General features: G+C 38.8%; 3 protein-coding genes and 1 long non-coding RNA gene across 8 annotated transcripts; 3 read left to right on the top strand and 1 right to left on the bottom strand.

Moving 5' to 3' along the window:
* The first annotated feature begins 674 nt into the window (after window positions 1-674).
* Window positions 675-5,656, top strand: LOC122079414 (2-phytyl-1,4-beta-naphthoquinone methyltransferase, chloroplastic-like). Of its 5 annotated transcripts, none has more exons than XR_006140438.1 (9): window positions 675-1,077; window positions 1,266-1,330; window positions 1,444-1,534; window positions 1,925-2,013; window positions 2,797-2,930; window positions 3,076-3,080; window positions 3,962-4,061; window positions 4,152-4,325; window positions 5,332-5,656. XR_006140438.1 is itself a non-coding variant. In XM_042645858.1 (8 exons), the coding sequence occupies exons 1-8, from the start codon at window positions 919-921 to the stop codon at window positions 5,430-5,432; spliced, it is 744 nt and encodes a 247-aa protein (XP_042501792.1). In that variant the 5' UTR covers window positions 690-918; the 3' UTR covers window positions 5,433-5,656. The 5 variants fall into 5 exon arrangements, 2 of the variants coding, with proteins under 2 accessions (XP_042501792.1, XP_042501791.1); XR_006140437.1 differs by having other exon boundaries at window positions 681-1,077; window positions 1,444-1,516; window positions 3,019-3,080; XR_006140436.1 differs by having other exon boundaries at window positions 688-1,077; window positions 3,019-3,080.
* Window positions 5,657-5,790: 134 nt separating this feature from the next.
* On the bottom strand, window positions 5,791-9,625 carry LOC122079413 (cysteine-rich receptor-like protein kinase 2). The gene is made up of 7 exons (XM_042645856.1): window positions 8,678-9,625; window positions 8,398-8,511; window positions 7,952-8,091; window positions 7,553-7,763; window positions 6,925-7,159; window positions 6,599-6,749; window positions 5,791-6,450 (listed from the first exon to the last, which is right to left on the bottom strand). Exons 1-7 carry the CDS (start codon window positions 9,429-9,431, stop codon window positions 6,118-6,120), a joined length of 1,938 nt encoding a protein of 645 aa, XP_042501790.1. The 5' UTR covers window positions 9,432-9,625; the 3' UTR covers window positions 5,791-6,117.
* On the top strand, window positions 6,943-8,850 carry LOC122079416. The gene is made up of 4 exons (XR_006140439.1): window positions 6,943-7,082; window positions 7,443-8,281; window positions 8,449-8,544; window positions 8,712-8,850. It is a non-coding gene; the product is annotated as an uncharacterized LOC122079416 (long non-coding RNA).
* Window positions 9,626-12,300: 2,675 nt separating the features above from the next.
* Window positions 12,301-13,815, top strand: LOC122079079 (upstream activation factor subunit UAF30-like). The gene has a single exon (XM_042645326.1). It carries the CDS (start codon window positions 12,623-12,625, stop codon window positions 13,166-13,168), a length of 546 nt encoding a protein of 181 aa, XP_042501260.1. The 5' UTR covers window positions 12,301-12,622; the 3' UTR covers window positions 13,169-13,815.
* Window positions 13,816-14,418: the final 603 nt, after the last annotated feature.

Genomic DNA, 14,418 nt, shown 5'->3' on the forward strand with positions numbered 1-14,418 from the left:
AACATAATTAACATTAACCATTCTTAAAAATAGTCCTGAAGACATAAAATGTAATAATTAATATATAATTATAGAAAAAGGCTCTCTGAGCCTGAAGCATACTGCAAACTCTCTCACAATGGATTACTAATATTATTTTTTTTTATACAAAAAAATTTAAGAAATCATTGTGAGAATATGTTAAAAAGCCCTGCCTGCTCAGAAAAGCTTCTCCTTATAGTTATATAAAATCAAAATAGGGGTTGGGTTGGGTTGGGCTGGGCTGGCTTGGGTTAGTTCTAGGGTTCAGCCCTAGCTCTTGCCCATCCTCAAGCCTAAAAATCATAATCCAATCATGTTTTGCCGATTAAAAAGTCCAACCCCAGACCCTTTTCACAATACTAGACTTACATTCCTAGTTTTTTTCTTACTTATGATTAATCATTTGGTGATCTTGATCTCTAGTAGATATTTAATCCTTTTGGACAAGAAGGGCATGTGTTAAATTTGGTGGCATGTATCAATTATGGTTTCAAGAACTAGAATCGGGTCAGGTGATCCCTTATCCCAATTATAGGGTTAGGACAAATTTTTTCAGATAAGAATTGGTAGGAACTTAGCCAATGTCCGATTCAATAGAAAATCAGTTAATTGATGACATGGATACATGCCAACAGAAATTGAATCCATTACTCGATCACTGATTGTACATGTGAGATCCAACAATGATTCTTTTTACTTTCAAATATATCCCTCTTCACCTTGATGAATGAAAGAAGTAAAAGAGATGTTGGAAGCATCAAATGTACGAGGACCAGGTGCTCGTATTCCCGCCCATTTCTTTGAATAAAATTATGTATATAAGATTCTGCCCTTAGGCAATTGGCGAGTTGCAAAACTTGGAAAGATATTGAGATAAGCTTTTTGAGGGCGACGAGGATGTCGATAGGAGCTGCTGCTGCTGCTCACCTCAACCTCACTCCTCACTGTCTTCTCCGTCTCCGGCCAAAAACCAAAGTCCTTGCCGGTAATCGGCCTGTTAAATGTACTATGGAACGCCAGGCGCTCTTTAACCGCATCGCTCCTGTATACGATAATGTACGTCTCCTTTCTTTCGTCTGTTTGTAAGAAATGAAATTTGTCTTTCTAAATGTCTCTGAAGATCACAGGATTTGGGTTTTAGGGTTAAAGTAAAAATTGATTTTCGTTGAGTAGAGTAGAATAGAGTAGACTATATCTAAATTAATGTGATATTTTCATGGAATCTATCACGGAACATTTCTCAGTTGAACGATTTGTTGAGCTTGGGGCAGCACCGTGTGTGGAAAAGAATGGCCGTCTCTTGGAGCGGGTATTAGTTCATTTTCCATCTCTCTCTCTCTCTCTCTCTCTCGCTCTCTCTCTCTCTCTCAGCATTACTAATTCAATAATCGAAACTTTACGTTTTCTGTTTCTCCGGCGTAGGGCGAAAGAGGGAGACTGTGTGATGGATTTGTGTTGTGGAAGTGGGGATTTAGCTTTTCTTTTGTCTCAGAAGGTTGGTTCTCAAGGGAAGGTTGGTTTATTTGTTCTTCACTTCTTCTCCTTATATTTCTTTTGTCCAATGTGTTACCTACCTTGTTTGTGGTGAGTGCACTCAATGTGTAACCCCTTCCCATCTTTTAGATAATGTATAAACATTGGAAGGAGGCCACGCCTCTTTCCATATACCTAATTTTTGAAATTTTAGGTTCTGTCTGGTTGAATTGTAAGTGATGAATATTAAGGTAAAATATATTTTGACAAGAAAAGACTGGCTGCATAACAGAAAATAGCTACCTTTTTGTTTGTGGTTGAAAATTGAAGTGATATTTCTGCATTTTCTAAGGGGAGAATATACTAATATGTTTTGAGTATATCTAAGGGGAGTCTCCTCATCTTTTCTGTTTCTTTTCACTATTCACAGGTGGCTGGTCTCGACTTCTCGAAGGAACAATTGTTCATTGCAGCATCTCGACAAGACTTGCTTTGGAAGGATTCCTACAAGAACATTGTGTGAGCATTGGTAAAATTAGCAGTTGATAATACTTTTAACAAACTCTTCATATTAGTTTACATCCTGATCACATATGGCTTGCAATCAAACACTTATTGTGACCATGGTTGCCAATTAAAGCTGAGAGTTAAATCTGGATTGCATAGAAGGTTGAAATGTTGTTTCCAGGTCTTGCGATTGAATCCTGCGTTTACACTTCTTCCAGGTCTTGATCACAACCTTTGATCTCAGCTGAAGATTCTGGCCATCCTGACATGATGACCTTGATCTCATTAATTGATCAACTCATGATCTCAAAAGTCACAATTGGATAATGATCTTGTTCCGTTCGTCGTTGATCATTCATCTTGGATCCTTAATCACAGATTATTGATCAACGGTCTAATCTCTCTTAATATTGACCATCAATCTCCATGATTCAGTCTAGACTGTTTTTCCACATCATGTTTTCATTTTGTAAGCCTTTGCCTCCATTCACAACATGACAAATTATTTAGTCCTGAACACTTTATTTAGTGGAAAGGATTTGTCATTTAAACAAAACTTTGAAATAATGGCTTTCCTGTCACTCAAATAGCGAGCAACTTTTTTTCTATTGCTTAAGAGTTTTCAGATCTGCAAGTTTTATGTAGAAGTAAACATCTTGATTTTGGAGGTGCCCTCATGCATGCTGTTTTACAAGTTAAGAGATTCTTAGACAATCTTTTAGACAACACTTACATTTTCCAAGAAATAATCTGTTAGTGAACCATGTAGAATTGCTTATGCTCGAGAACTTGCAGGTGGATTGAAGGTGATGCACTTGAATTACCATTTCCAGATAGTTACTTCGATGCAATAACTGTAGGCTATGGGCTACGGAATCTGGTAGATAGAAATAAAGCCATGAAAGGGATGTTTCGAGTCCTAAAACCAGGTTTTTGTTGCATTCTCTCTCTCTCTCTCTCTCTCTCTCTCTCTCTCTGATCTGTAGTTGAATATCTCATTTTTTCTGAGTTTTTCAGGCGCCAGAGTTTCCATTCTGGACTTCAACAAAAGCTCACAACAGTTTACCTCTACAGTTCAGGTATTTTTGTTGACCAGATTTTTGTAATACTATATTGAACACCTTTGAAGAGCATGTATCATATCTCCCTAAAATGGTCAATGTTTTTTTCTTGAATTGATTATTTTGGAAAGGAAAAAATACTGCAGTTTTCTATTTGGTATCAGTTCGAATAGGAAATCTATTACCCATGTATTTATTACTATGTGATCCGTTGTTGGTGCTATGAGTCAACGACCATTGGTCTAAATCAGATACAAATGAAGTTATCTACACTGTTGGCAAGCATTTTAAGTATTGACCACTGGAAACTTAAAATGTTTTGTTATTTATATATCTGCATGAGAATATTGAAGGATATATTGGTATCCGTCTTTGACTTGTATGAGGTACGGAAAAAAAGGAAACAATGAGAGTTTATTTTCATCAGTATTGTGGGATATATTCACCTCGGAGACTTGATAAAATGCTGTGTCCATAATTTATTATTCAACCATTTATTAACGTATTATAAGTATTTAGTACATTAGTACCTTCAAAATTTGAAAAGTAGTTTGATGCTATTTATTATTGCTTTTGGAGGATGAGTTGTCCTGTTTTGGCGATTCATTTAATTTGAAGTGAGATTTGCATTCGAAATAGGCATAACCACAAGATTCTGAGAAGCTTGTTTAGAATTGGTGCATTTTGCTCTATTCTGTAATTGTGCCTTTCTATGCTTTATGGTATTGCATGTAGAAATGTCACTTAGTTGAAGTGGTTTGTGTATCCAAATTGTCCTGAAGAGTATTTGATTTTGTTAGAACAATATAGTGTTCATCTTGTAAGTATGAAGTCCTTATGCAGAATACCAACATGCTTGCAAACAGCGTATCTGATTTTGAGCTTGTTCATTTTGCAAGGAATGGATGATTGATAACGTTGTTATTCCAATGGCAAGCCGTTATGGCCTTGCTGAAGAGTACACATACTTGAAAAGTTCAATTAGGGAGTTCTTAACAGGTATTTTGCCTTTCAATGATGTATAATCATTTTATTCATTTATATTTCTGCTTACGAGAAAATGTACTTCAACTTTGATAAACATGAAAGTGAATAGAGAAGTGCATGCAAGAACGATGAGGGAAAACCAAAGCCTCAGAAAAAGGGAACTGGGGAGCATAGTTGTCACGGCATCAAATCGATCCAAGGCGGTGGAGGGTGGCTAATCGATTTGGCGATGAATCGCCAGTTATGGCGTTGCCATGGCGGTCAAATTGCCCATGTGTTAGTTTTTATTTTCCCTATTTTCTAAAGTTATTTAGTATACTATTTTTTTTATTTCCCCTATTTTCTAAAGTTATTTAGCATGTTACAAGCCTACAATATATATCCTATAACATATAAAACCAACATTAAGCAACATCAAATCATAAAAAATCAACATAGCCCTATCAAAATCACCCTGCATTTTACAAAAAATTGACCGCTTAGTGAATCAGGCGTGACCTGGCATCCATGGCGGTGCCATAGCGACGCCTATCAGCCAATGGCGACCGCCTTATGTGAGTCACGTAAATCGTAGCATTGCCATGAACTTCTTTTTCTGCCAGGACGCCAAATTGTTGTCTTGGCGACGCCATGACGACTATGCTGGGGAGATAAACTGTCAAGGATAGTCGGTACATAAAAATCTACCAGAGAGACTACACTCTTTTCTGAACAGTAGAATCAACTACCACATTTTAGTGACAGTGGGGAAAAGATCAACACAAGATGTTCGACCTAGCATGAATCTTTAGTAGTGATACAGTCTTGAAGACCCTTTCCTGGCATCAAAGGCTTCCCCAGTGGTCTGTTGGGATCAGTTTATCTAAGACGGCCCAAATATCTGCCACATGGCAGATCAGATGAGACACAGACTTTGTGGCCAAATAGACCCCAATGTTCATGCCTACATGTCAAGTTTCAGCCAAAATGGATACTGCCAAGTGACCAAATAAACCTTTGAAAATCTAGGGACTATGGGAGAGTGCATGTGCATACATGGACAACTGAAAAACAAAAGGATGCATGTACAATATTTGGAAACTAAAAAAGTGGGACTTGTTGGAAATTTTGTCCTGAATTTTACTTCTGGTGAAACAAATGCAATGATTAGAACTTTTTTTTTTTTTTAATACTTTGTCTTGTCTTTGTGGAAGCAAACGAAGTAGGAAGGGTATCAAAGCTTCAATTACAAGGTAAAATTATTTTTATATCTGAGTTGTTACAAAAATGTTTTCTGATGCAGGGAAAGAGTTGGAAAAGCTTGCTTTGGAAGCAGGATTTTCTGATGCCAAGCATTATGAAATTGGTGGAGGCCTCATGGGGAACTTGGTAGCAACACGTTAGATGGTAGTTTCAGTTGTTCTCTCTGTAACTTCACAGACTTATTGGGTGAAAGAATATAATTACTGCCAATGTTGCTATGTGATAAGCAAGAAAATGGGTGTGAATTTATCTTTGGGAGTTCTTGGTATTTTCCCTATTTTTATTTTGGTGTACTATTTTGTGGGAGCATTATTTAAAGTCTTATTTAAAATGGTTCCTTTGAAATAAAAGCTTAATTTGTTTTCTGCTGGTCTTATTTGAAGTTTTGATATATATATATATATATATAGAGGGAGAGAGAGAGAGAGAGAGAGAGAGAGAGAGAGAGAGTTGAGATTTTTGAGGAGCTATCAACTCCATTTCTTGATCTATATGTTACTTTATTGGTCATCTATTCCAATTGCTGTGAATTAATTGAGAATGAATTGTGTAAAACAAAATTTACTTACATTTTTACACTGCCAAATGTTATCACTTAGAAATTTCCTCAGATTGGCCCTGCCCGGCTACCCTTGCCAATAATAAAAAAAAAGCTTTATCTAGTTCATCTACACTTCATCAATATTTTCCTGTCCGACTCCTATAAATGAAGTTGGCTAAGCATTGTTTAGTTCATCCACCTGATCAACATATCCAGCTGTTCGGACACTTGCATCGCTTGTATAAGCACTGGCATGGGTTTATTTTATGTATTTTCTTTCTGTGATCACCTGGGATTAAAGGAGCTGTGGGAGACAGTAGCAATCGAAGAAGTACTGAGAAGATGATATTGTTCTTTGCATGTGTCACTGAACTCCATTGTCCTCACATCCATAAAAGGTGGATTGGTGGGTGCAGAGAGTGGTTCTTCCTTCTTCAACAGCATTTGTAGGGCCTTTGACATTGATGGTCGCAATGAAGGCTCCTCCTGTATGCACAAAAATCCCACATGCACAACCCACAAAATCTCCTCAATGCTATTGTTGTGATTGTAACTGTGCAACATCAAATTTGGGTCAAGAAGATTCTCTACTGTCCCCAGTTGGAAATGTTTCCATGCCTGTTTCACCCAAATGGTACAAGGTAGAACAGAAGAAAAACAAAATGTTACCCAAGTAGTTGAACTAATGGATCATTAGAAGAAGCTAAGAGTCGCAGATGAAAGTACTTTCCGAAGGAAAATGGAAAAGACAGATGTAGAAACTTACAGCAGCCACAAGACTATCAGAGTACTCAGATGTTTGGTTTCTGTTGTTCTGCATTCCAGTAACGATCTCTAGTAAAAGCACCCCAAAGCTATAGACATCTGCCTTTTCTGTTAACTGACCATGGGCTAGGTACTCTGGAGCCATATACCCTCTGGGATTCAGAAAAACAAAAATGTCAAAGTTCTTCGTATATCCAGTATGTAGATACATGCATCCATGTCAATACTCATATGCATGTTGAAAGATATTGATCTTATCTGTGAATCCACATATCCATGAAGAGATGCATGAATAACTGCTGAAGCATCGACAGAAGGTCTACTTACAGTGTTCCTGCAATGGCAGTACTGATGTGGCTTTTATCTTCCTGGAAAGACCTTGCCAACCCAAAATCAGCAATTTTAGCTCGGAGCTTTGAATCTAATAGGATGTTGCTGGCTTTTATATCTCTGTGGATGATTCTAACATTGGGGTTCTCATGAAGGTAGACCAAACCTTCTGCTGTCCCTTTGATTATTTCATATCTTCTTTCCCAGTTCAGTGCTTTACCTCTGCTTGGATCTATCTTGTTGTCAAGTTTAAAAAAAATAAAAAAAAAAACAAAAAAAAAAAAAAAAAACTTTAAAAAAAAAAATCACTTGTTGCAAAGCTGTTGAAAATTTATATAACAGAGCTCTTTTGGTTGAAAACTATAAACTGATTACATATCACTTTGTTGCAAAACTGTTAAAATAGGCCAATTGCAAAACTTGGCCTGCGTTTTAATAGCTTTGCCAATAGTGGTCATTCGGTCGGCTTTTGTAACTCAAGATGTTGTCCTTTCTTCTGTAAACTTTTTTTGCAGGTATCATATCTAGGACCCAGCCCAACGATGGAACCGAATTATGAGTTGAGATTTAACAGTGAGCAGAACAATTGGAGAAAAGGTTGCAGAGTGAAACATTAGATCAATACCAAAGAGGAAGCGGTCAAGGCTCGTATTTGGGAGAATTTCATAGACAAGAAGGCTTTCTGGTCCTGAACAGCTGCAACCCAACAACCTGACCAAATTCTTGTGTTCCAGGGTACTTATCATGTTAACTTCATTGTAGAAATCTGCAGCTCTATGTCTGTTATTAAAGAAAAGTCTCTTTACAGCTACCTCCCTTCCATCAGGCAGAACTCCCTAGAAATAGAGGTGAGTGAATCAAGTCAGAAGACAATTGGACGACATACCAAAAGCATGGTTACCCGAAATCTTAGAATTTTGACAATTCCTCAACATTTGGATCATGGTTTTAACTTTAGATGCCCAAGAAACAGATTTTGTACCATGACACAGCCATTTGGCTTCCTCACTTGTGGGAATGTTACCTTGTAAACTGTTCCAAATCCTCCTTGACCGAGCTTGTTGCTATCATCAAATGATCCGGTGGCCTTTTCAAGTGTAGAGTACTTAAAATTCAAGCTACTGTCATGAAGCATCTTTGCCATTTTTACCACATCATTTGTACCTTAAAAGCAGATGAGAGAAAAAGAAAAAATATCAGTATTAACATCTAACCTGGTTAAGACTCTATTGTCCTGTTAAAGTTTCATCTTGTAGAACTCAAGAAGTTTTTCTGCACTTCAGAAGTAGCAAGGCAGTGTTTCAAAAGGCTTCCTAGGAAAATAATAAGACGCGGACCGTTGGAAATCCAACAGGTGAAACCATTCTCAATTGCTCAATATTAGTCTGTTCTCATGAACTAAGCTTATTACATATGAATGATTGTGATTTGAAATCCAAGAAGTGTTTAAGTTTTGAAAGCCTTATATACCTCGTCTTTTCTTTTGTATCCTTCTCTGCTTCCGAATGTGAACTCCAATAGCCACCCCAATGATTAAAGCAGCCACAGAACTCAGAATGCCAGCCACTATCGCTACTTTGCTCGCTACAAAGGCCATCAATGCAGATGACTGGTCAGGTAAAATTAAACAATGAATGAACCTTTGTGTTAATTAATCTAAAGCTGTACAATTCATTATTCTTATTTTAATGTCTATGTTGTGGCTTTTGATACTTAATTGTAGACTTTGGGTAGATGCCTAGTTGCATACCTGTTGATTGTCCACTACTCTGTTCTTCGTTCAGGAAGTTTGTGTCTGAATACCTCATGAAGCAACCTGTATACAGTGCCCGCCCTTCTGACAATGGCAAGCAACCCATCATTGAGGCTGATGCTTTGTCCAAACAAGCTCTGCAAGAGGTTATATTAAGTGTTCTCCAGCAATTTGCTAGCACATACACTGACTCATTCTTCGACCCTGTCACACGCACCACAGACTTGGAGTAGCCTCCCTTTTCTGGTGCAGCTGCAGCTGCATCCAACACAGCTTTGCTGGCTGAGTTCTTGAATTCGGGTCCCTTTCGCGATGTATTTCCACACACAGACTTGTCTCCAGGACCTGTAAACTCCTGGAAGAAGCTATAATTCTCATAACGCAAGAAGCAACCATCCAAGTAGGTGCTGCCCCCATTGTAAGGGTAGCATTTTGGACTGAGAATGCGAGCCTGGGAATAGCAAAGAGTGCAATCAAGGGAGGAGAGATCTCCATAGCACTGAGAAAGACCATACACGCCATCAGGCCCTGTGCCCACATTTGCTACTCCAAATCCAGAAGTTCTAATCTTGTTGGCAAGGATATCCATGGTGGCGATGTAGTTGGGGACAAAGATGGTTGTGTTGTGTTCTAATGTAGTTTTGCACCTGAGCTCAACTCTGTGGTATCTTGGATCTGCTACTATTGAATCTACTAGTAGAGTTATGAAAAGAATGAAGAGAAGAAACAGAGGAGGCACTGGTTTCTTCATATTTCCTTACACTCATATCCAAATGCTCCCCCTACCTTTCTACCCCTGAAAGGTTTTAAATGCTAGGAAAGGCAGGCGGCAGGCGGCAGGCGGCAGGCTTCGAAGAAAGGTCGGTAAGTAAAAGCAACGGGTCCGGCCCGTCCGGGTATTTATTTGACTAACCTGACCTTAAAGGCGGGCTTGCCTCGCCACTAGCCATTATAATAATATGTGGTCATTCTTTTCTCCAATAAAACCTTATTCTAATTTTTTTTCTTTTTTTTGTGGACCCTATTCTAGTTTTTAAATAATTTGGACTTGGGTGAGATATTATCTAGAATATAGTAGAAACTAGAAACTGTTGTCGAGGAGATACTTGAATTTTGGATCATTATTTATTTATTGAGAAAAAAGAAAGCTATGTACCGCCTACCCTTAAACATATAATCATGTGAAAAGATAGTATCACCCACCGTGGTTGATCCCTTTGTATGCTTTCATTGGTCTATATGTTGGCGTATTAGTAAGCGACTAGATAGTGATGTCATTTATTTATGGATCGGCGCCCTCTCCAAGCACCCTAGTGGCTTGGATTGATCAGTGTGATATGGGGAGGGTAAGGTGGTCATTTTCAAGAGGTGGGAGTGAGACAAACATAGATTGAACACCTTAGGATCCGTTTGATAACGTTTCTGTCGTTTCTGTTTCAAGAAACGACAGAAACATAAATTTTCGTTTCTATAAACAGATACGGAATTGAAGGTATTTGATAAATCATGTTTTTAGAAGTCAATAGTAATCAATGAAAAAATGACCACAAGTCGTTTTTAGAAACGGTGAAACAAGTTGAACTTGTTTCGCCTGGGTCGTTTCTTGAATCATAAATAAGTAAAAATTTCTATTTCTATTTCTGAAAATAAGTGAAATGAAACAGTTTTATCAAACGCTTTTTACTCCGTTTCTGTTGTTTCTGAAAACAGAAACGATAGAAACATGTCTTTTGAAACGTTATCAAACGAGTCCTTAGTGTCGTGGTTTCTGAGTCTATTTAACAAAATAGCAAAATGGTCTTTGTAAAGAGTCTCCAAAATCAAATAGGACATTGACTACAATATGTGAGAGAGACTTAAAAGCGCACAGTATTTTAGAGGGAGAGAGTGATAGTGAGAGTGAAAGCAAGTGTTTTTGGTTCGAAAATGGCCATGTTCTCAAAAACAGGGTGCGCATTTCAAGAGGGATTGGTGATTGTTGTGTGCCCTCTATGTCTCTAGTGCAGGGGTAAATAGAAAACTTTTTTTTACTTGGGTGCAAAAAACATTCACCGGAACTTCTAGTATCCAACCAACTTGGAAAGCTACTAATTCTTTTTCTTTTTTTTTTCTTTTTGAAAAAAGCAATTGACTCATCTTGCTTTTAGTAACCCATTCATGACTTGAGGAGCTAAAACTTTGACCAATCCGGTAGTCTGGACAAATATTCAAAAGATGACGCTGAATAATAGGATAAGGATGCTTCGGTGCTGTTACTTAATTGTGTTTGACTCTTGACTTTGATGCTTTCTGGTGAGCATTCATCAACCAAACAATATAAAATTTGATCAAAAGCAACATTGCCATTTTTAAGTTTTCCTTTCACCCTCGGAGTAGAGAAATCTCATCCTCACAGTTGATGTCTTAGTATGGCTAGATATCTATCGTGCCATTGTACCCATTTTGAGGATTATCATATCTAATTGTTACCATCTCTTTCTTCTGATTGACGTCATATACTTGAGGCACACTCTTAGAGAAGTCAATTCAGCCTAGGAATCTTTTCCTCAACGAGTCATGGAGGAAAACCATACCCCATTTATTTACCTAATAAGTATCCCTTGAAACCTAATTCTGTCAAACTCTTTTTTTTGGTAAATCAATTCCTTCCTATTTATTTACATTAACGACTTTCTATAAAGTCTATTAGATAGAAGATGATAGAGGGCCAATTGTTGTTGCATTGCACAAGATAGTGTTGTATCGCTTTGATTTCCTTATTAGTCAAATGTAAGATTACTCTTTCACCCAAAAAATAAGTGAGATTACTTAAACAAAATGTATTTTAAATATAGGAGGATGTTAAGTATGCTGGCAGCTTTGCTTGAGTTAGCGATGCAGCATTCCAACCTTTTCCCTCTAAATATATATAAAATAAAGAAAAATGACATGTATGGTATAGGGGTGTCAATTTATAAACCGAACCGGTAAAACCGGCCGGACCGAACCGATAACAACCCGGACCGAACCGAACCGAAGCCTTATTGGTTCGGTTCGGTTTCAAGTATTGTAACCCCAAAACCAAACCGAACCGCATCGAAAACCGGATGAACCCGAAACCAAACCGAAACCGGCTCAAAACCCAGACCGAAACCGAAACCAAACCGGTAAGAAACCGAAACACTCCAAAATTCATTAAAAAAATTAAAATTTGAATAGTTTTGTATACATTTGTATGGAAAATCGAATTCAAACTACACCAAAAATCAAAACCAACCCGGTTACAAATCGATTTAAGAAATCGAAGTTCAACAATTCATCATTTGGTAGTTTCCTAATGGCTTCATACCGGTTTAAAAAACCGATCCAAACCGAAATGAACCTAATAAATCCAAACCGGTACCAACCCGAACCCAAATCGCACCGAAACCGACACCGGACCGAAACCGATAAATCCTTATTGGGTCGGTTTTGGTCACTTCCAAATTCACACCGAAACCGGTGGAACCGGACCGAAATCGCACCCGACCCGGACCGTTGACACCCCTAGTATGATATCATAATACCTAAGAATAAGATATACTAGCAAGATTTTAATCGTTAAATAAAATATAAAAAATCTGAATTGTTCATGTGGAGGTCTTACAAAATCTGTCCAATATCGTCGTTCCATGGTACTATTCCCCCAATCAGAGCTCCTCCTCCGATCAGTGTGCTCGAAGCATACCATCACCGATAACGACCCTTTCTGCAGTCAGTGTGTTCGAAGCATCACCCCCAAGTGCAAATAGATAGAAAAAGAATAAAAAAAAAAAAAACCACTCCTGTCAATGTTCATTGACAGCGCAGAAACCAAGGGAAAAAACAACTGTTGCTGGAGAATCAGGAGAAAAAAAGTTCAAAAGTCGGGGAAAAGTAGCAACGGGGAAGCGGCGGCAGCAGCGGCTCAAACCAGAGGAGTCGATGGAGAAACTCGCTGCTTGCAGCAACGAGTCATGGGGAGCAACCTCTCCTGCTTATAGCAGCGGCGGCGGGGCAGCAGCAGCGGCAATAGCGGCGGTAGTAGCAGCTCAAACCAGAGGAGTTGGTAGTTTTTGGGGGAAAAAACCGAAAGAACTGCGAAGCTACGTTGTAGTTATGTCGTCTTCTAGGGTTTTTATAGGTTCTCAAGCTCTCACGGCAGCTGCGAAGGCGGCAAAAGCATCTAACGCAACCTCCTCCGGCGTCGCTGCTACTAAGCCTCAAGCACCGAACCGTACCAGTGGTATCTTCAAGGTCACTCCCGTGTCCCCTACCATGTGCCAGTTCCTCGGCGTTTCTGAGGCCTCTCGTACCGATGCCGTCAAGAAAATCTGGGACTACATCAAACTCAACAGCCTTCAGAACCCAGCAAATAAAAGAGAGATCCGATGTGATGAAAAGCTGAAGACAATATTTGATGGAAAGGAGACAGTTGGATTCCTGGAGATTGGGAAATTGCCGTCGCCCCATTTTGTGAAGACTAACTGAGATTGGAATTGGCTTTTAACGTTGCCACATTTTTGTGATCATAGACCACTTGGTTGCTTTTCAGGTGTATTTGGCAAGTCTTTATGACTTGAAAATGGACTTGGTTTACAGACCCAGATTGGGCCTACTCTACAAAAAAAAAAAAAAAAAAACCAGAGGAGTTGGTGGAATAGCGGCAGTAGCAGCGGCTCTCTGCAAATCGGTGGAAGAAAGGTTAAAAACCTGTCGCCGATAGAAAGAAAGGAAAGAGAAATAAAAAAAAAAACCAACTGTTGCCAGCAAGTTCATGAGAAAACAACTCCTGTTGCGGCGGCAGCGGCAGCGGAGATGTGCAAGCTCCCTTCCCTCCTCCACCTCCGGCCATGGTTCTCTCTCCCTTTGTCCTCCTGCACCTTATCTCCACTACGTTCTCTCTCATACTTTGCTGATTTGAGAAAACGAAAACAGATCCAACCGGAGTTTGCTTTCTCCGTCTGATCCGGTAAAAGATCTCACCGGAGTTCGCTTTCTCCGGCCGGATTAGTATAATGAATGTCTTTTCCGATGAGAAGAGAGAGAAGGTGTTGCAACCGTGGATTATAAATTTGTATATCTTCTTTTCATCTAACAGTTCAATTCTAGTTGATCAAATCCTAAGGTTAAAATCCTGTTAGCATTCTTAATTCTTAGGTGTTAAAACTAACATACCTATTCCTTTTTCAATAAAATAAACTTAAAATTATAATATTAGGGTAAAAGATTGCTACCCACTAGTACATGTACACATGGACATCTTTAGTGTGGGGGCAACACAGTCTTTAGGCATGTACCTAGTATGCGGGGAAGGTCTTTTTCTTCATGATATTATAAACCAAAGGCCCCTCCCCAAAGAGAGAGAGAGAGAGATACAAAGTGAATCCACGATGGTTCAGCATGCTAGTGACCTAGGAATTAGGTATGCTAGCTTTTTTCAACTATTGGATTTTGTCAGATTGATTTAAGTGGTTGGATTTAGGGGTGTCAATTCCAAGCCTGCACCGGTAGGCCCAATTGAGCTCGACACATTTATGGTCCAACATAGACCAACCCGATTAATAACGTGTTGGGTCTAAGCCTGACTCGTTTCTAAATAGGTAGTACATGGTGCAAGGGGTAAGCCTAATGTGCCTCCTGATCGGCCCAGCTCGTTTACAAGCCCAACTCGGGCCGACACGTTTAGCTCGACCTTTTATATAGGTATTTTGTATTTTTTGATAGAATAAAGCATATAT

The sequence above is a fragment of the Macadamia integrifolia genome, chromosome 5 (genome assembly GCF_013358625.1).
Source record: "Macadamia integrifolia cultivar HAES 741 chromosome 5, SCU_Mint_v3, whole genome shotgun sequence".
Lineage (NCBI taxonomy): Eukaryota > Viridiplantae > Streptophyta > Magnoliopsida > Proteales > Proteaceae > Macadamia > Macadamia integrifolia.